General features: G+C 40.2%; 1 protein-coding gene across 5 annotated transcripts in view; it reads left to right on the top strand.

Moving 5' to 3' along the window:
- The window catches only part of ntrk3b (neurotrophic tyrosine kinase, receptor, type 3b), a 251312-nt gene that overhangs the window by 210288 nt on the left and 19954 nt on the right, over positions 1 to 21070 (top strand). For 3 of the 5 annotated variants that reach the window (XM_042484009.1, XM_042484001.1, XM_042484029.1), the window contains 4 exons: positions 6960 to 7090; positions 12375 to 12547; positions 14944 to 15187; positions 17904 to 17972. In XM_042484009.1, the coding sequence (XP_042339943.1) occupies positions 6960 to 7090; positions 12375 to 12547; positions 14944 to 15187; positions 17904 to 17972 (617 nt within the window). The remainder of the gene's footprint in view (positions 1 to 6959; positions 7091 to 12374; positions 12548 to 14943; positions 15188 to 17903; positions 17973 to 21070) is intronic. The other 2 variants (XM_042484023.1, XM_042484016.1) reach the window with 1 other exon arrangement.

The following is a 21070-nucleotide window of genomic DNA, read 5'->3' as shown; positions in this document are numbered from 1 at the left end:
CAATACCTGGATTGTCAGCGTGGCAGGCAAGCGATAATAAGGCCAACATTGATCCTTGAATGATGGTGGCGTGAACGGAAAGTGAATTAAAGCAAAAGATAAAAGATTAGTCATATTTTCTTAAAGGAAGTACAATAGTGGAGAAGGAGAGATAGGATTCAACAGGGGATAGATGTTAAGTCTGGAAACTCTTAAGACTTGAAACAAATCTCAGCTCCTTTATCAGCATGGAAAGTGTCGGAGACATTTGGCCTTCGAAATAGAGTCAAAACACATTTTGAATTAAAATGTATGTGTATCGACTTAGGGATGTTTTCCTCGGCTCTTGGAAAGCAGATTTTTAGAGGATGAGGCTTTGACAGCAGTGATATGTGAGTGTCCCTGGTGGGGCTCTCACCCGGCAAACTGGCTGCCAGTTTCTGCAGACACTTGTGTTCTGATCTACTTTAAAACTGGGACATGTCTTCATATTTAACACTGATTTCAGAAATGGTGGTTAAGATAGCGTCTGACGGGAACACCAGAGGAGCAGGTGATATTTCTTTATGAATCGCCTCCTCGACTTGTTTGCGACCAGATGGTCTGATGATTCTGGAAAATCACAGGAAAAAACAGAAGTGGTCAGACTGAACTAGTAATCAGTGTTTATGAATGAGGGAACATTTCAGAGATTACACCATTTGGCAAAGCTGCCACGGCAAACACTGCAAGAAATAAATGGATCTGCTGCCTCTCATTTATTTTCTCACGCAGCAAATCAGCTACAAGTTGCATAAAGGGATCACAGGTGGTAAGGTTTGAATAAATGAACTAGAAAACTGTAGTCCAGTAACCAATCACACTTTATATACAGTATGTGGCCTATTTATTAAATTGATTTAAATCCCCTCCCCTGAACCACAGTTGTCCTTTCATTGCTTAGCAACTATAACTAGGCAGTGCTGCCTCAAAAGCACGGGGTTGTAGTAAGAGAGAAACTCCTTAGATAAAGAGTTGGATGGTGGCTTTTGTTTCTTACCCTCCAAAACTGAAAACAAAGGAGCAAAGGTGTAAGAAATGGATTAAACAGTATGTTTGTCTGTTCAGGCTGCAAATGTTAGCATGCCTTATTAACTAGTTTTTCACCCACAACCTAACCAAATGTTAACGTTACCTTCAAGGCCAGTGGCATTTCAGACTAAATTTTTTGGGGTCTAATGTCACTTACAAAAACTAGGATCACAGCCACTGTGTAGTATTTCCCTACTGTGTGCAGGTTTACAGTAGCAGCTCTGTCAGCTATTAAATTTGGTGATGTTTTGATCCCTATTAACTGATATTGGCATATAAATGCAGAATCTGTTGGCAAGGGGACATGATTTTGATATCCTGGTTTCTGTTTGCAGTAGTATTGACCAGTCATGTTTGAACAGTAGGTAAGTAATCCATGTGGGTAGGAGAAACACATTGGCCAAATGCAATCTCAGCTATCGTTGGACGACTTTTGAATTTGAATTCATATGGAGATATCTGTATATAGAGGTTAGCTGAAATCATTTGCTTGTAGAAGTGAAGGTCTTTGCCCCCATATCTGCTGGCTACACTGGCTCTCCCAAAATATACTGCCAGTTGCCCTTAAAGGCTTATGTTCGTAAGTTGAAGGATGAGTTGATTAAAATCACCAGCTACTACGAAAAAGTCTATCGAGTTGCGAGGGCATGTTGCTGCTGGTGGCATCATTCATTTCCTGCAGTGCATTTTTTGAATTTGCATCCGAGTCTTGTGTCCTATCGGCTCTGAACAAGGTCCACCCCTCCAGTGCAATAGCTTGATCCGCGATGTCTCGGTGAAAATATGCGCAGAGCAGTCTCTGATTTCCCCTTGCTGAGTAAACCTCAATCGCATCTCATCCACTTTATTTTTCTGTGACCGGACATTAGCCAGAAAAAGGCTTGGTAGAGGAGAAGCTCTCAGTCCAAGTCAGGTCAGCTTCGCCCTGATGCTGGCTATCCTACCTGTCCTGTCTGACGCTTTTTGTTGGCATTTTGTTTTTCTTCCCTGTTGTCTAACTGGCCACTCAGTATATGCCGTTGGTTGGGTTCTTCTCGCGGTCTGTTGCATTTAGTCTAAAACCAACAGAACTTCCCAATGTTGATAAGTGCTTCTCTATTGGAACTGCATACAGAATGCATACGGAACCGATTAAAACCAACCTGCCGGTGGAAAGCCCCATTAGTCTCTATTAGCACAATACCTTGTAGCTACCATGTGCATATTCAAAACCCTTTTACAGAGCTTTTGTTTCAAAGCGAGTCAGCAAGAAATATTAAAATGCCAGCTGTAGACAGTAATTTCAGCCAACTCATGAAGCCAAAATTAGTGTAATTAGTTGACTCGCCACAGCTGACAAAATCAACTAGAAATGAGACGCTTCTTTTGTCTACCTCTGTATGAAACCAAGGACCTATTGTTTTAAAAGTTACTTTGATTTTGAATGGTAAATCTTGTGAATCCCAAGTTTCATCGTGATAGGATATTAATTGATATGATTTTGGTAATATTCAATACGGATCTAAGACAATATCAATAAATATCCTCATTGTTTGTTTGTTTGTTTTTTCTTGGCTGCTCACCATTATCTGTCTGGTGCTAGGTTGCTAGGACTGTTCAATAGTATAGAAGGACTTGTGTGCTTGGACTGAAATGGTGAAACAGCTGTGACATGGGAATTCCAAAAAAAAAGGTCTATCTTAAAGATGACAATATGTATGGATGTTTTCACTTTGCATCAATAATATTGGAGTGTTGTTCACTGAATCAATATAATCGATCCAGATTGATGTATCGTTCCACCTCTGGTAATTTGGCCACCATTATCACTGTAAAATATGAATATGAATATGTTCGGTGTGCATTTAACAACCAAAGCTTAACAGGCTTAGCAACAGAAGGCAAACAGAAAGGGCTAACTGAAAGGTCAACTGGAAATCGCAGGCTAAAGTAAACTGCTTCATCTGCAGAAAGAGATCAAATGGCTTGAAGAAGCTGAGACAACACTGCCCTGCCTCCGAATTTCAGGATGCCTGTTATGTTTGCTGATGACAACAGATGCAACAGCTCATGAGCTTTCGCTGCAGGGACAGCAGTGTTTTCTCTGTACATATAGTCTTGTGTGCTCAATGACATATTTTTATTGTATGTATACAACTGCACAGATACAACACACAGATGGAGGATGGATAAAGATCCATGAATTTAATTTGTCTTCTAAGGACACATAAGACCTGGTGACCTGGCTAACAAGAATGTATAGGACCCTGAAGATGTACTGTGAAAATGATTTATGACATCTCAGCAGTGTCATAGTCCATGGTCAAGAGTTGGCTGTTACAGCTAAAGAAATAAGATAAGATAATCCTTTATTAGTCCCACAGAGGGGAAATTTGCAATAAATTAATGAACCTCTCTGCAGGATTGTACATCATTTTCCAAAGACTGTTCCGTCAATACCTGCCGATACATAATACACAACTTTACCTATGAAAGATGCCGACATGAGCATTGAACTAGTGATGTCACTGTCAGCCCTGACTCGCGTTATTATCTCTTTGTGCCCCATGTATTTTTATGTGTACGGAGTGCATCCTAGTACACTTTTGTAGTGAAGATCACAGTGGTCAACAAACACTGTATGATCTGTCCTGGTGCATAAATGATTAACATTTAAATCCTCCTTTTTAATACTGTATAAGTAATAATAAATAATAATAGTTCAGAAAAATTTGGGGCTGCTGTGGCTCAGGTGGTAGAGCATCGGAAGGTTGGCGATTCGGTCAACATGCTGAACTATCCTTGAGCAAGATACTGAACCCAAATAGCTCTCAATAGCTGTTCCATCAGTGTGTTTGAATTTGTATGAATGGTTAAAAAGTGAGTAGCAGGTGGCCCCTTGTGCAGTAGCCTCGGCCAGTAGTGTGTGTGAATGGGTGAATGTGACTTGTAGTGTGAAAGAGCTTTGAGTCGTTGAACGGTACGAAAATAGCCATACAAATGCAGGTCCATCCAAATATAAGACACTGATTTCATTGGCTAGAATTTAATCCCAGATGTTCACTCTTCATTTATTTTTCTAATTCATGATTCAATTACATTTCTGTTTTGTTCCCTGTTGCTGAGTTTTAAACATACCTGTTAAATTTCATTCATAATTAAAGGCATTAAATGCACAGAGAGGGCTCACTGTGAGGTCCAGCCTTGTATACTATTGTGTTAAGCATTTATGTGGTGCCTCTCTTCATCATCTTAATGTCCTGTATGGAAACTATTGATAAATATAAATAAATATAAACAATAATAAATATATATAAATATTAGTGCTGGGCCGTTAACGGCGTTAACGTGCTGCGTTTACACGGGATTCTTATCGCGCGATAATTTCCTTACGCGCGATAATTTCTTATCGCGCGATAATTTAATCGCGCGAAATTTCCTTATCGCGCGATAAAACTATTCACTAAGTTGGGTCTATACAGTGAGCAAGGCACCAATTTCACTGTAGCGCGGATGTATACCTGGTCGAATTATGCGGAGGGGGCGTGAACAAGGCGGAAGCTGGTCTGCCTGAGTGACTGGAGTGATTGGCTCAAACCGTGTCACAAAGCTGCTGACTGTTAATGGTCTTCTTCATGACCTCTAATGTTGGCCCACAGTTCAGTTAGGGTCATGTTATCAGAGGCTGCGCCCTCTGCTGTTCATTCCAGTTAGCAGGAAAAAGCTTTTTCCACATGGAGACAGAACCTGTGTTCCTAAATGTCTGTGTTTAACAAAATAAAAAAAAGTTAAACACCAAAATAAATCTTATGGAACATTATTTTTCTTTACCAAATATTATAGTAGAAAAGCTTTCTCAAGCATTTGTGATGCATTTTCATCATTTAGATAGATAGATATTATTTTGAATGTCTTTGGCAGAATTCAAATCTATAATTTTAATCTAGATTAATCTAGATTAACTACAGGATTGCAGTGAGATTAATCTAGATTAAAAAAATTAATCTATGCCCAGCACTAATAAATATAAATGTACACTTTAATAGAAACAATGCAATTTTCATGGTTAACTTACATGGTGTCATGTTTTTTTTCAGTGTGGCCTGAAGAGCAGTTCTGCTCATGAGCCAACAACTCCTACACTTTCACAACTCTTAAATACTGAGCTAGGCAGATATCAGGGGGAAGCATTGCTACCCCTGATTCCTACTTGGTTACATACTCTACTACATGTGTCTTTCTCATTAATTTGCCTCATCCCAGTCATCTCATCCTGGCTACTGCGAGTGTTTACATTATGTAGCCTACACTGCTACATGTAGCTACATGCTAATGTCTAGGAAACATGTTATGTAGGGTTGCAGGTGTTGTTCATTTTTCATAGAATTTGGATCATTTTCTTGCTGAAATATGTCTTGTTGTGTTTAGAAGTTTTTATTGATGATTTTTAATGGGGTAAAGTGCTGCTATACACAGTCATCTCCTGGCTTCACATACTGCAGCATGTAGCTACATGCTAACATTAGGGATATGTAAGCTTTCTTTCTGATGTTGTTATTTTCACCCTTATTTTATTGGTGCATTTACTGGTGACATAAAACAGGAGAAGGTGCTACTATACATAGTCATTCCCCAACTGCAAGCACACTACAGCATGTAGCTACATGCTAATGACAGGGAAACGTGTAATCTAAGTTGCTGATGTTAATTTTTTCACAATTTTGGATAATCTTACTCGAACATGTCAAGTTTTGTTGAGAAGATTTATCTTGATTTTCCAGGAGAAAGTACCACTATACTCTATTACAGACTTCCCCTGGCTGTGACAGTGCAGAGATGCACAAGACCTTGAAAGACTGGGCGTTTTTGGGAGGGGGGCTTAAAAAATGGAGTTTCAGACAAAGGGTAGATACAGGTTCTCCAGCACAGACAGTATGAGGGAAAGGGAACATTAAGCATGAAAGCACGTTATAATAGAAACCCAAAAAAATAAATATGAACCTAAAAATGAGCATTATAGGTCTTCTAAAATGATCCTGTTAGAGATATTAGGAGAAAATAGAATAAGATGTATAGACAGTGACAGAGGGACTGTTTTTCCTCACCACGCTTTGCTTTATTTTCCTCACAGAGATTTTTCAGAGGTAGACATTTCACTATTCTGTTCTCATTAGAAAATGTCCCCCTGTGCTGTTTCAATGCCAACAGTATAACCAAGGAATAAGATAAGGGATTTGCAGCTCAGCAGGTCCGGTGTCATCTCACAGTTTATTTGCGCTTTGGAGATTTAAAACCACTTGAACCCTAATGTTCCCAATATTCTCTCTTAAGTAGCTTCAAAGTTAGATAAAACATTTTTTACAGTTTGACGATATCACATATTTTGCAACTGCTTTTTTCCCAGCACGTCACTGAGGCTGTATCCTGCTTATATTAAGTGGAGTATTCAAATATTCAAGATGTTTGTTTTTTTGTGGATTCGCTATTATATCAAAGTGAAAATTTAAGATGTCTCGTGCATCATTTTGTGCACACATCCTTGTAATTCAGCATGACATATTTGGTACTGTATCTTTAGCAACTTGAGATCTTGACTGGAATTTTAAATACTACAGAATAGCTGCACCCACAGTGCAGCACATACAGCTGCCAGTACACTGTGTCTCTGTCTCTCTCTTTGCCTCTTCTGTCTCTGACTGCTTCATATTCTCTTCTACTTCCTTTTTGCCTTTTTTTTCCTGTTTTGCATGTAGTCATTTTTCTTTAGAGATAATGATATTTATGTGAGGGTGAAATGTTCCCTCCAAAACACATTTTTCTTCAAATATAGCATGGCTTTCTGTCACATAAAAATGTCCTAAAGTTTAATATCTGAGGAAAAAATGACCCTTGTCTCTTTTTTTCTCTCTCGCTGCCTGTCTCTTGTTTAGTTGTCCAGCATATAAAGCGGAGAGACATCATCCTGAAGAGGGAGTTGGGTGAAGGAGCGTTTGGTAAAGTCTTCTTGGCAGAGTGTTACAATCTCAGTCCCACCAAGGACAAGATGCTGGTGGCTGTCAAGGTACGTTTTCTCTATGTGTCTGTGTGTGCCTGTGTGTGTGTGTGTGTGCGTGTGCGTGTGCGTGTGCGTGTGCCTGTGTGTGTGTGTGTGTGTGTGTGTGTGTGTGTGTCTGTGCCTGTGCCTGTGTGTGTTTGTCTTATAAACAGCACAAAAGGAATTTTACGACATTTTGGGTAATACACTTATTCGCCTTCTTTTGGAGGCTTAGATGAGAAGATCACCACTCACATCTGTACAGATAAGACTGTACAGGGGAAAAGCCTTATCCACAATACAGTGCACTCAGAAGAACCACAATGGAACTAAAAAAATAATGTCCATGTCATGTACACTACTTTCTGTGTAATATTTTATAGATTTAAAAAATATAGCTGGGCAAGCCCTCCTAGAGACACACAATATTCATGTTAGATGATTTTTTGACCTCTCACCAGGCCCTGCAGTGGGCTGAGCCATCATAAATCACGAGCCCTCTGACAGGCGACATCATTCTCTAGCCCTGACCTAACTTACCTTTAACCTGCCTTAAATCCTACTTACACCCAAGCAAATAGCAGACACTCAGTGGCATGACCTGGCCTTGTATCTACATTATATCTGCTTAGATTAAACTACAGTAGCTGGCTCAAATTGCTTGATAGGCAGTTGTATGTGAATGTTATGGCTTGCTCCGCAGTCCAACCACCATCACTGTATATCTGGTTTCACAAGTCTGACCAATAGCCTCTAAATAGCCTACCTGTAGGGCACAGTGACTGGAGTGTGGAACATATGGGAAAAGTTTGCCTAGAAATCTTTTCATTTTAACCCAAACCATGATTTTTTTTCTTAATTAATTAAGAAATCACTTTCTGGCAGAAAACCCTTTCGGCAAACATCTACTACCAGTGAGTGTGGCACATGAGCTAGGCTACGCTAACAGTCTCCTGATTGTAGATTCACAATCAATGGCCACATTTGAGAGTGATATCGATCTTCTCATCTAATTCCCAACAAGAATGTAATTAAAGGGACATTTTGTAGGAATGGTTGCATACTGTTTGCAAACAGCATCTCTATTTTCTTGGGCCTCATTCAACAACCATTCTTGAATACAAGTTTCATTTTAAAACACAGATATTCACCAACGTTTTTGCATTTGAAGTTTGTTGTTAGGTAAGAACAGAATCTACGCACACTCAAGATCTTATGCACATCTTGTATTGCGTTTTCTTCAATTCTACGGTTGTATAATATTATGTGATTTAAATTACAATAATATTTTGTAATGTAATATCTTATGATAGTTTTGATAATTATTTTAATTGTTTCACTAAAAGCATTACGGTCTTTCAAGAAATTAGTGATTGATCATGCTAGAAAATATCCTTGGCAATTTGCGTCAAAAAGTGATGAAGCAGCATTCCAAATAAGTTATTAATAACTTACAGAAACATGTGAAATAGTCTACCTTCATCTCTCTCTCTCTCTCTCTCTGTCTCTCTCTTGCTCACTCTCTCACTCTCTTTTTCTTTCTCTCAAACACACACAAATAGCTTGGTGAGTGCTATGGGGCTCATCTCAGTCCTCAGACAGTTGTGCCACTGTAATGCATTAAGGTTGTAGTTTGCTTGTCTGTGGTTGAGTAACACATAATTTTAGCATTTTTTGAGTTAATATATATTTACTACTAAACATGACAGCTCATTTGGCGTTCACTCTGTGCGGTACTTCCACTGATGTGAAAAAAAGTACTCTCGTAAATCTTCATTTTGATGAATAATAAGAATGAGCCACAGTCGATCTTACTTGAATAATATTATAAGTTTAATGACAACACAAATTGGATCCCAGAAGCTACAGGTATAGAAGGTACATGGACAAGGACACACCAAAAACTCAAAGTAAAAGAAAAATGATTCAGCAATAAGTAGTGTACTTCAGATGTCATATGTGTGTTTAACACTGAAGTCTCAGCATCTACAAGGTCTTGGTCTCACAGTATCTCAACCTTTATACATGCTGAAGCTTCCTGACATGCCTGCATTGAGACAGTGAAGGACTCTGAGACCTCTAAAAGTACCTAACCATGGCCATGGATGAATCATTCATTTATACATTTACTGTTATGCATGATGACATTCAAATCCTTTCATATTGCGTAATTTTTCCTCGACATCCACTTTAGAACTACTCAAGTTTTCTTTATTTTTAGAGTTCAGCACGCCACCCTCTTCAGACTTTCAGTGGGGCGTTCTCGACTTAATTCTCTCAACTTCTCTTTCTCTTCTTTTTCCTCTTTAATTTCTTTGTGAACACCTTTTATGGGGATTATATGCTAATTAGGATCAGTGGCACATGCTTTCAGCTTATGAGGACAATGGGATTCATCATTATAGGAACACAGGTACGAACAATTCAGTGGTTTAAGAACACGTCATTAATCAGATGTAGACTTTTCTTCACACCTTTCTGAAGAACAAATTAAACAAAAACTTTGAAAGATATTGTTGACTGAGGCCCATTGTTAGGAGGGCGTTGTGGCATCTGTAACCGGAGACAAAATGTAGATAAAACGAGATTTTTTTAAAAAAGTGTTGTGTTTGGTGGCAGTAGGCTCTCCCACCTGGGGTGCTCCAACCTCTACCTCACTTTGCACTTGGTCAAAACTTGTCTAAGTGTCAGCCAAGGGACCAGCAATTACTATCAAACAAAGTTAATACTTCAGTGAGCTGGATACTTTGTTTTAAAGAGCTTAAAGCATTCGGAAGCATCAGCCCTGCATGGTGGCTCACAGTGCTCAACATTAAATTGTGCTTGCCAGCTCCTTGTGTGAATATGAGCAAGTGTATGAATGTGAAGCAGGTGATACTGAATATGAGGTTGCAGACTCAGCAAACGTACCAAAGAAAAAAAGACTTCCAGGCAGAAATCACCATGACCTTGACAGGAGCAGTTAGCGGAAGAGTCGACAAGATGATGACGGTGTGTCTGGCTGTCACATCCTTTCCTTTGTATTACAGAATTAACAAGGAAACAAGTTTCTGTTAAGCCTCCTCTGCAGTGACCTCTGTATTTTTCAAACACAATGCAGTGTGCATTTCCATCTGAACATGTTCCTATCTGTGATAAAGCAGAAAGAGGCACTCTGAATACACTTAAAGGTCAACAAAGGGAAAATTCATTGCAGCGCTTTGCCTCAATTTATTGTAGTTGAGCACTTGAAGGTATTGTTTTGGAGGGATGCCCAGACAAGAAACATTTCCTTAAGAGTGTGGTTTGATTTGGTAATAGAATTTTATGGCCATTTTACCTACTCTGCCGTACATCTCAACCACCTCCAGCACCCCTGCAAGAACAGCGCATATGAGTTAATGTATTTCCATCCCAAGGTCTTTCGATCTGTAATAACGTCAGCAGCACGCTGAGAAAGCAGGACTTCAGGCCAAGGAGATCAAGAGAGGCAACTTGCTGTGTTTTCTTGTTGCGGATGAGGTGTCAAGAGTCTTTTTTCCTTCAACAGAGGCTGCAATAAGACATGTTATTGCTGTTATTTGATTTTTTCCCCTTTTTTTTACTGATACTGGCAGCTTCAACTGACATCCCATCAAGATTGGATTTTTCATGTGCAGTCCACTTCAAAGGAGTTCATGGCTTACCTTGCTTGATCCTTCTACCAATCAGATCAATTTGTTCTGTGTACGCTTCTTCCAGCCAGCTGCCGAATAACTGTATAGGATTATTAGGTGGATATAATGTATAGCCACCTACAGAGTGGAGTAGAGTGTTGAGAATTTCCACTCCTTGTTCAAGAAAATGTTTGTTCCCTCTGTTCCCCTACTCCAGGCCGCTCTACTCAATATTGTTCCGTGCTTAACTTAGATTTCACTCCACATCCAATCATATTGCTCACCACTCCTTCCCCCTAAAAGTAAAACGCTGCATTCTTGGTTTCCTTTTGAAAGAACTTCGTAAGCTCCATTGTCAAGCAGCTTATATTTTGACAAAAACAGCTCGTTCACAATACTTAGATTCATTCTGGGTGCTTCAAGCTCATGTTGTGGGGCAGTACCGGAGAGAAATTGGAGTAGGATCAAGCATGAGATAAGGCAAACTTTTAAAAAATCCAGTTTGCACTCCGCTCACATGCTCTGGCTGCCAACTGTAAACTTTACTACTAAACAGCAGAGAAAATGTTGTTCAGTTGGGACAGACTACTTTCAAAGTGTTGTTATTGATAAATATGTTGAAATTTGAGCAGAATTTTATGTGGACCCAATATTGTGTTTACCCTCAACCATCACACGAACCCAATAATCAAACAGCAACTGTTTTCCCCGTGTTATCTGCTCTATTCCCATAGAGTCACGCTGGTGCTTTTGTGGAGGACATGAGCAAACAAGAGCATCAACAACATGAGCTGGAGGCAGGAAGACATGACTGGGTGTAAAAAAATAGTTCAGAGGATAATTTTAGAGCCACCACACCCAGGACCACAAGACAAGTGTCTACAGCGTTGTAACCTGCTCAATGAGGCTATATTTGTGGTGGTGAGCTAAATGCTTAAGTCAGCTCGCTAAGATACTCTCAGTGTCAGTGCTCAAGTTTAGTAAATTCTCTATGTAAGTTTAGCATGCTAGCACTCTATAATTTGCACTAAACACAACTATGTTAGTACCGCTTAGGCTGATGGGGATATCATTATTTTGCAGGTATTTGGTCGTGAACAAAAGTGGAGAGAGGCAAAAAATTTTGACCTGCCAGTTGCAGTTGATGAAAAGTCAGGGGATCACCAGAACTGTTAGGTCCTTACTTGGGACCTTTTTTTTTTATCTGTACCAAATTTCAAGGTAATCCATTCAGGAGTAGTGTTTTCAGTAGAGTCTCTTAAATTACAAACAAAACTGCGATCCTTATAGTGGCGCTAGAGGGAAAGTTAGGTGTTAAGTTAGTAGGATTCTAGGGGTATAAATAGCAAAGAAATGGCTCAAATTATTCTACCCCCGATTGGCTTACCCTGACATTCTTACCCTAACCGTATACTAATCCCACTCTTCTTGCATAAACCTAACCAATCAAACCAACAAAGGCACTAGCCATACATAGGAAGAGTAAGGTGGGTCGTTCCTTCGCTATCCTTGGATTCGCAAATATGCGTAAGTTACTGAGGACTTCAAAGAATACATTGATTGATTTTTCCAAACTTGGACTGGGTCAGTCCTTGTCAGCTCATTATGACTGCCCCAACTATCAACTGTAATGTTTACCTTCCCTGAGTGTGTAACTTTGACTTTTGTACTTACAGACACTGAAAGATCCCAACCTGTCGGCAAGAAAGGACTTTCAGAGGGAGGCCGAGCTGCTAACCAACCTGCAGCACGACCACATTGTTAAATTCTACGGTGTGTGTGTAGACGGGGACCCTCTCATCATGGTGTTCGAATACATGAAGCATGGAGACCTCAACAAATTCCTCAGGTCAGTCCTTGGCTTGAAGGTTAAGTCAATTAAACCTTAATGTAGCAGGCTGGTGCAGGCTGAGCAAATTAGAAATTCATCATATGGACAGACAGAGGCAAACTAAAGTGGGTGAAAGCCTGATTACAATGCAAATGTGTGTCTGAGTGGGTGTGCCACCTGTGCTCAGGCTTTTAGGTCTACATTTAGGTGGCAGTCTCTGCCAACTTATTGACAGAAAGTGAATGTAAAACTTCAATAAGGGAAAGAAAACTAAAATTACTTTGTCAAATTCCTGTCGCCGATACAATATCCAGCCAACTTCACAGCTTTCTGGGTTAGCAAACATGAGTGCTTTAGTGCTTTTGTTCGGTAATGTCAGACTGTACCTGGGGAAGTGACCTCTGATAAGCCTCAACAAAAGAGACAATGCCTGTACAGGGAGCGCTTTGGTAATGGGAAGCTTCACTGGAGTTGATGTCAGTGTGCACAGGAGCAGTCTGGGATAGAAGTGTGTTATTTCAAGTGCGTTGACGGCAGCAGTGTGTGTACGTGCGTGTGGTCTATCTTGTTTTTGAAGTTTGAGCAATAGTTGAAAAGATGACATGTTACGATTGAGCGTGAGAGCGCGTGTATGTGTGTGTGTGTGCAGATTCAAGAGCGCGTGAAGACTTTCTGTTGGGAAATCATTCCTGAAATGAAAGGCAATGTCGCGAATGATGAAATTCTTTCATGCAAGGTGCAAGACGTGGCTGATTTTTGGTCTATTGGTCCTGTTGGTCACATTTAACAAATGAGATGGGGGGGGGGGGGGGGGGGGGATCTGTAAGAATGAATAGGGTATCTGATGTGTGGGTCCAGCTGAACTTTCAGATAAGCAGAGGGCAACCTGCACTCATTCAGCCACTACTAGATTCCTCTGAAGTAAAATCAAGGCAGAGAGACAAAAAGACACACACTGAGGAAGAGCCCCACTAATCCGTCTACAGTGGAGCTGAATTATTACACTCACTCTTACAGCAAAGAACATTGAATTGCACTAAAACTGAGAGACTGTAAAAGAAAGACAGCCAGAGAGAGAGGGGGAGAGCATCGCTGCATGGCGCCTGGTCTATAGTCACGGTGACAGGAAGTTAAGGAAAACGGTGGCGACATCTCACAGGAAGTGAGTCCTTCTCCTTCACCCACAAATGCTTAGCAAGGAAAGAGCACTAGTGGTAAAGTTGGTACAATAATAAAATCCCTGAGCCTCAGACAGGGATGTTTCTAGCATTTGAGGACAATGCAGGCATATCCCAGACCTCTGTAGGGGAAAAAAATGCCAAGAAAACTAGCTTTCCAAACCCCGCATTTTTTTGGAATTTAGATTTTATTTATATATATATATATATATATATATATATATATATATACATACATAACTTTTGGGGAATTTTTTTTTTTTTTGTGATTTTTAAAGAAAACATTCGTTCCAAACCCATGAGGCCTGCCAAAATAGGCCTGCCAAAATAAAAATCGGCAAAAGTACATAATTTATAACAGCCAAGAACTGTAAAAACAGAAATGATTGTTGGATTTAGAAACATTTCCAGCAGTCATTGCGCACATCATGTGGGACAAAGGTTTCATGCATTTTCCCCAGCCACTCAGGTAGGCTCAAGGAAAAATATAGCTCATATATATATATATATATATATATATATATATATATATATCAGAGGCTATTTATAAAATGCAAAAGTGTCAGATGCCCAAGCCTAATGACAGCCTGACCTGGGTGTTAACCTGACAGGCTCAAAAAACACCCCAAAACTAATTAAAAAAACAACAAAAACAGTGCAGAAACAACACTTTATCACTGCAATTAAAGCTGTCTGAGTGCTGGCAGTGCTCGCAGATTATAGTTAATTTGTTAATATTTCTAACAGTCTGTCTTTGTTACGGCAATTATCCACAATAGGTACAAAAAAGCCACAAATGCTGCCAGGATGAGGGTTTATCAGCACTGTAAGGAGCTTTTGGTTACTTATTAAAGGGCAGGCAGGTTACACTCTGCCATGCTGAAAAGGCTTTAAAGGTTCCCAAATCCTGTTGTTAAAGTAAGATTATGAAACTTTTAAAATAACATGAACAGCAAAACAAATCTTTGTCTAATTCTGTACACCCTAACTTAGGTCTCATATGGCTGGAAGCTTACTGTGGCTAATGTTTGCAAACTTTAAACAGATATTGATATATGGCTGACATTACTGAGTCGGTTCACTGACTTTATGACTCTTTTCTACTTGTGTGTCTCTGTTTTTATCTCAGATAAACAGCAAAAGTTACGTACTTTAACTTTTAAACAGAGACTAGAAAACTCCCTCACAGTATTTCTTCATCAAATCAATTTTTTTTTTTTTTTTTTTGTAACTCAGAGCCCACGGCCCAGACGCCATGATCCTGGTAGACGGCCAGCCGCTGCAGTCCAATGGAGAGCTGGGCCTTTCCCAGATGCTGCACATCGCCACCCAGATTGCCTCGGGCATGGTCTACCTGGGATCCCAGCACTTTGTCCACAGAGATCTGGCAACTCGTAATTGCCTGGTGGGAAATGGCCTGCTGGTCAAGATTGGAGACTTCGGCATGTCAAGGGACATCTACAGCAGTGACTACTACAGGGTAAGACTCTGCCACCATCTTTATTTATGCTTGTTATTTTCATCAGAATGCTGGGAGTGAAAGAGGTTTCAGAGTTCAGACTGGCAAAGTCGTTAAGATAGAAAAAGGTCACACTTTATATATGTTTTCCATAGTCGCCTTGCCTGAACACTGTTCAACAGAAAGAAATGTCAGTAAAAATGTCAAATCCACTCTAGTCCTTAAAGGTTCAGTTAACCCCAAAGTTATAAAAATACATATTTTTACTCTTAGCTTTCGTGCTTTTTATCAATCTAGATCTTGGTGTGAGTTGCCTAGATTTATCAGTTGCCCAGAGATATCAACCATAGACATGTCTGCCTTCTCTCCAATATATTAGAACTACTGCAATTTCTCTTTACAGAAATCATGACCCTGTTGCTCAAGACAATCCACAGACTTTTCTGTGACCAGTTTCATGTGGGAACAATTTTCTTTCTACCGAACATGGACAAGAGACTTGTCCATGTGCTCTACAGCACAAGATGTAACCATTAATGCTAGCTCTGTGATGCTATTTTTAGATAACAGCAGATGTGCACTTCCCAGCTGGCCACCAATGTTAATAGACACTGATATTTGGTTGAATTTGTTGGTTGTAAGCTGTGTTAAGTATCCAAAGCAAACATTTTCAAAACATCTGTTGTCATCTTGACGTAGAATAACGACAATCATCTTAAGGCGTGCAGACTAAAACCAGACATCTCTGCCACGGGGCACCCGATGGCTCAGTTGGTAGAGCAGGCGCCCCATGTACAGAGGCTGTATCCTCGCCGCAGCGGCCACAGCTTCAATCCGGCTTCGGCCCTTTGCTACATGTCATGTCATCCCGTCTCTCTCTCCCCCTTTCACGATATATCTCAGTGTTTCCTTTAGGATTTTTTTCAGCAGCGGGGGCAGGCTCTCCGGGGAGCCGTGGCGGCCTAAACAAATGACACTTGACTGCAGATTTTAGTTTTATGCCCAGCATAATGCCCCTTTTTATTGAATGGTTGGCATGAAAATCGCTTTTTAAAGGCTGAATGTAAAAATACATCATGGCGTGTATATCGCTTAATGCTATCAATTAGTTTACTCACGTTAGCGACACTGAGTTGAGTTGGCACCGGGCCCAATTAACTTAAGCTACGTAACCTTAGCTGGCCATCAATATTTTGCGAATGTTTATTTAACTAATAAAATCTATTTTAAGTTTTCTTAAGCTAATAAGTCTACCTTTTCTCCGGTAAGTTGCACGCTATTTTCAAGCCGACACTCCTCTGACTCTCCGACCTGATGCCTGGATGCGAGTAGCTAATTAACGTCGGCACCAGTTAGTTGTGTTGGGGGGTGGGAGGGGGCGGTGGTATCTACCCCAAAGAGTAGATACGGAGCAAGATAGTTATCTGCCTCAGCACTCGCGACACCCAACGCAGTGCAGGACTGTGCTGTGATGCGGCGGTGGTGTATTTGCAATTTAAAAAAAAAAAAAACAACCAAAAAAAGAAAAGGACATTTGAAGGAACGGCGGGTAGGATTTAGGAGTGGCGGGCCACCACTCCTAAATGAGTGTAGAGGAAACACTTTATCTGTCCTATCAAATAAAGGCAATGAAAAAGCCTAAAATATATCTTTAAAAAAAAAAACATCTCTGCCATTGTTAAACATTTAAAACATTGTCTGTCCAACAAAGAAGTTCAGTGTCTTTCTGATGTCAAATTGATGCCTGGGCAAATTGGTTTTCTTCTACGCAATGACAAGATTGGCAAGTGTAGTCAGCCAGAGAGAAAATAGTCCCTACATGAAACTACCCACAACAGTGTCTGTGAATTATCTTCTGTAAGCGGCTCATGGTTTCTGGAGAGAGATGTTGCTGTTGAGTTTTTCAAATCCATTCTTTTGGCTCTCTGAGCACCACAAGTGAGGTGACATCTAGTTCCATTATATTGCACATAAGGTGGACAACAGCCATTATCTCCAATACTCTGCAACTCACACCAAAACAATATAGACCAATAAACAGCACTACAGGTAAGAGGAAAAATATGTACATTTTCATGTCAGGGTGAAGTGTCCCTGTTAAAGTTAAAAGTAACTGTTGGCCATCACTGTGTCTCTTTCTGTATATATTAACGTAGGTACATCAGGCATAAGCATTGCAAGGTTTCACCTGACACCTTAAAAGCACATTTCAGTTGTGGATGCTCACAGTACTTTTGACTTTGTTTGTAATTGGGTCCAAAACAACCCTAAATAAATCCTGCGGGCCCACTAACTGAAAAAATATTTCGAGGGGGTGAAGACTGCCGCTCTCTCTTAGGTCGTTTTTTGTTGATATGTTTTTGTTTCCATCTTTTCTTTTCTACGGAGAGTTAAGAGCTCTCCCTCCCCAGTGCGGCCCCAGGCCCCCACACCAGCCCTCATACATTCATGCGAGGATGGAGACGTTTAGCACTTGTGGTAGATGAGCCTGCTGAGCCTCCAGCCTGATGCTTAGAGGCTTGTTTATATAGCTTCCGATTCATGTCCTCTCTACTGTTTAACACGATTAGCAACTCTGAACGCCGCAAACCAGGCGGCAACTGCCGGGCTGAGAGAATTTAGCATTTCTCTGAATAAATAAGTGGATATTATGGAGTGATGGCTGCTAGATATCTGTATCGCTTAAACAGCCGGTCTTGTGAAATGACTTTAGGTGCGTCTGATTTTGTTTTCCCAGCGTGACAGCTGGGCTGGTTCGGACCTTGCTGGGGGCAACGCCAGCAGTTATGAAGTACTTGCCTGCTGGGTGAGCAGCTCTGCACACATAAAATAATTTGTAAGGAAATTTGAGTGAGATGTCTTTAGTGCTCGGTACATTACTCCTCCATGCACACCATCTGTGTGGTGTGTATACTATTACAGTCTGAATTATTTGTTTGGGTTGTTAAAGAATTATGGCAATATTGTGTGTGTGTGTGTGTGTGTGTGTGTGTGTGTGTGTGTGCGTGCGTGCGTGCGAGCGTGCGTGCGTGCATGCGTGTGCATGCGTGCGTGTGTGTATTGTGCAGTGCAGGCTGGGGATATGGCTCAGTGTGCGCCAGTCTTACTAGTTTGGCCTTGTATATAGACAAGTGTCAGGCTGTCAATGTGGATGTGTCAGCAGGAACAGAAAACCAGTACTCTGGCTATTAAAAATACTCATGCATAGCTCTGTTTAAAGATCTCTAATCACAGCTGAGCAGCAGTGTTGGGAGACCAAACAACATAAACCTTAACAACATAAATATATGTACATTTCATACATAAATTGCCTTAATCTAAGACCAAATAGAATATTTCTGTTCATGTAAAAGAATTTAGAGGACATAATATCAAAGACCTCTCTTGCTCTGTGACATAGCTTAATGGCATATTCATTTTCTAGCCACACTTCTGATATATTCAAAGCTTACTGTGGGTTTAGCATCAAGGACATATAAATAGTCTCCTCACAGTCTTGAATACTCATTATAAGCTCTTTGTGGAGGAGAATAATTGGATGTTTAGACACTCATATGGGCCACTTTTATTGTAACCATGGCAGATCTTATGTTGTTCATCTTGCATGTACTGTAGGTTTGTTGTATCCGTGTGATGGCAATAGAAGTATCAATGCATGGATGTTGTGTGTGTAATTGCCATTTTGAATGGGAAATTTGCATTATTATCATTTTTCCACGGCCAAAGAAAATGTTTGTGCTTATTGCAGTAGCAGTTGTGAAAAGTAGATTCTGGTGTTTTTTTTCTAAACTGACTTGATGGAAGATCTAGATGCCTATGAGCGTTTAAGTTGAAGTAAAGGTAATAGGCTGACCACTGCTTATCATGGCATCTTGATTTGCTGAGAGAAAATGTTGTAAAAATGAATATACTGTATTGTGTGTTACATACTGCTCTCCTATTACCCCCTTTAAAACCTGGAAAGACATCACTTTTGTGTGCTGCAGTCAGACATCGTTCAAATTTAAACCTTTGAACCCTGAGCAAATTGGTTTAGTTTATTTAAAAAACATGGGGGGAAATGCAGTGAGCAATGTGGCAAGAAATGTTTAGTGTATTGCAAGAAAATAGTTTATTTAGATTTTTTTGCTTTTATTTAGGGCAAAATGTTCAGAAAACTATATTTATGATTATTAAAATTGTATATTTAAATGTAAGAGAATTATTATTTTTAACGTTTTTCAGGTAAATTTCTTTTTTCTTTTTGTTTTTTTTTTTACTTTTATGTTTTTGTTGGGGGATTGCTAATTTTCTGGTAATTTTCTTGTTTGTGTGTTTGTTTTTGTTTTACTAATTTCTCTTTACTAATTTTGGGGTTATTTCTTCCTAAGTTGCTCATTGCCATCTTCCCATGTTTTTTGAAAGAAATCAAGCCAATGTGTTTGAATTTCAATGGATTAATCAACTTGAAAAAACTGAGAAACAAAACCCTTGTTGTACATCTGCCAAGAGGGAGTTTGATGAGGAGACATACACTTAGGTTTGAGCCAGGGCTGGTTGATGTATCAAATATTTTCAAATATCTATTCATGTGGGATTACCATATTTGAGTTTTAAGTTTTTCTGCTGGTTTTGAGCATAGATAATACCAAGACCTACATTGCAGCAAGCCACCGGAGGGGTTCAAGATGTTTTGGCTTCACTTTTGGGGGACTGTAATGGCATTGTTCAGAAATCTGTGGTTGCAGTCCACCACAGCAAAATGAAATCCTGAACGAATACAAAATGTTACGTGATCATTCATGTTTGTTACTCTCCTTGTGGCTGTCAGCTCCACAGCTCCAAAATGTATGTGGGAGGCCTCCTGTTTTAGGCTATTTTAATTGACTTTAGCCTGACTCATAGCTGCTTCACAGTCTGGACCAACTCTGCTGTCGAGCATAAAAGAAGAGCGCTGTAGTAATGTTACATGAACAGAGCCTTTTTTTTTCTGCAAACACGGCACGCAGCCTTTCAGTAACTATCACACTGCAACCTGAGCCTTTCTACACACTTAACGGCTGACTAGAGTAGCGTAACTCCCCTAATAGCATGAACTTTAATGTGGCTGTGGCAACATGCTGGTACTCTCATATCTGTGCATAGAGTATATACAGTTGAATAACTTGCCTAGTCCAATTCCCTTCCCCATACCTTCAACTAGTCCTCTGTGGCTGTACCGGGCAGCTCCCACTATGTCTGTGGAACAGTGAGAGCCCAGATGGGTCCCTGTGGACAAATAACGGACACAACAGTGTGTGTTTCATTTCTAGTCCGTGTAATTGTCTCTGAAGACCAAGTCACAGCTGATTTAGCAGGCAGATTCTGCTCTGCTTAAAGATTAAACGGTTCAGCTGATTGTTCTTGTCTGAACGATTATAAGGCTAATATATACTGTAGGTGCTGTGAGTTAACTGTTCCTTCAAACGACAGACTAAAGAGAAGCTGCAAGAGGGCTATACTCTTAGATTATCGATGTGTCTGTGAGTGAAAGGCACAGTAATTTAATAAGGGACTGTAAGGGTGGTTAGCGCACTTCAATCCTAGACTACAGTGCCCGACACAGTCATAATCATAGGTGGGAAGCCAGTGAGGGATCATGTCCTTGACATTACACCAGAGACTCATGCTGGTTGTTCAGGATGGCTGTGCAGAGTGGGGTAGACCTGCAAGTGAAAAAGTGGACCTCCAAGCATGTTTTAGTCCTTGCTGAGGGGTGAAAAGAAGCAGCTGGTGACTCTATGTGTATCTACACTCTGCCCCGGCTAACTATGGAGTTAGCAGTAGGCTTGGACGGTATGTTATATTTCATACCTTTATACCTTCCTGTAATTTCACAGGCTTACATGGTATATGGCAGTGTAAGGGTGCAGTGCCAGCTCTCAG

The sequence above is a fragment of the Plectropomus leopardus genome, chromosome 1 (assembly GCF_008729295.1).
Source record: "Plectropomus leopardus isolate mb chromosome 1, YSFRI_Pleo_2.0, whole genome shotgun sequence".
Lineage (NCBI taxonomy): Eukaryota > Metazoa > Chordata > Actinopteri > Perciformes > Serranidae > Plectropomus > Plectropomus leopardus.
Note: the sequence above shows the minus strand (reverse complement) of the source record. Positions and strands in the feature narration are given on the sequence as shown.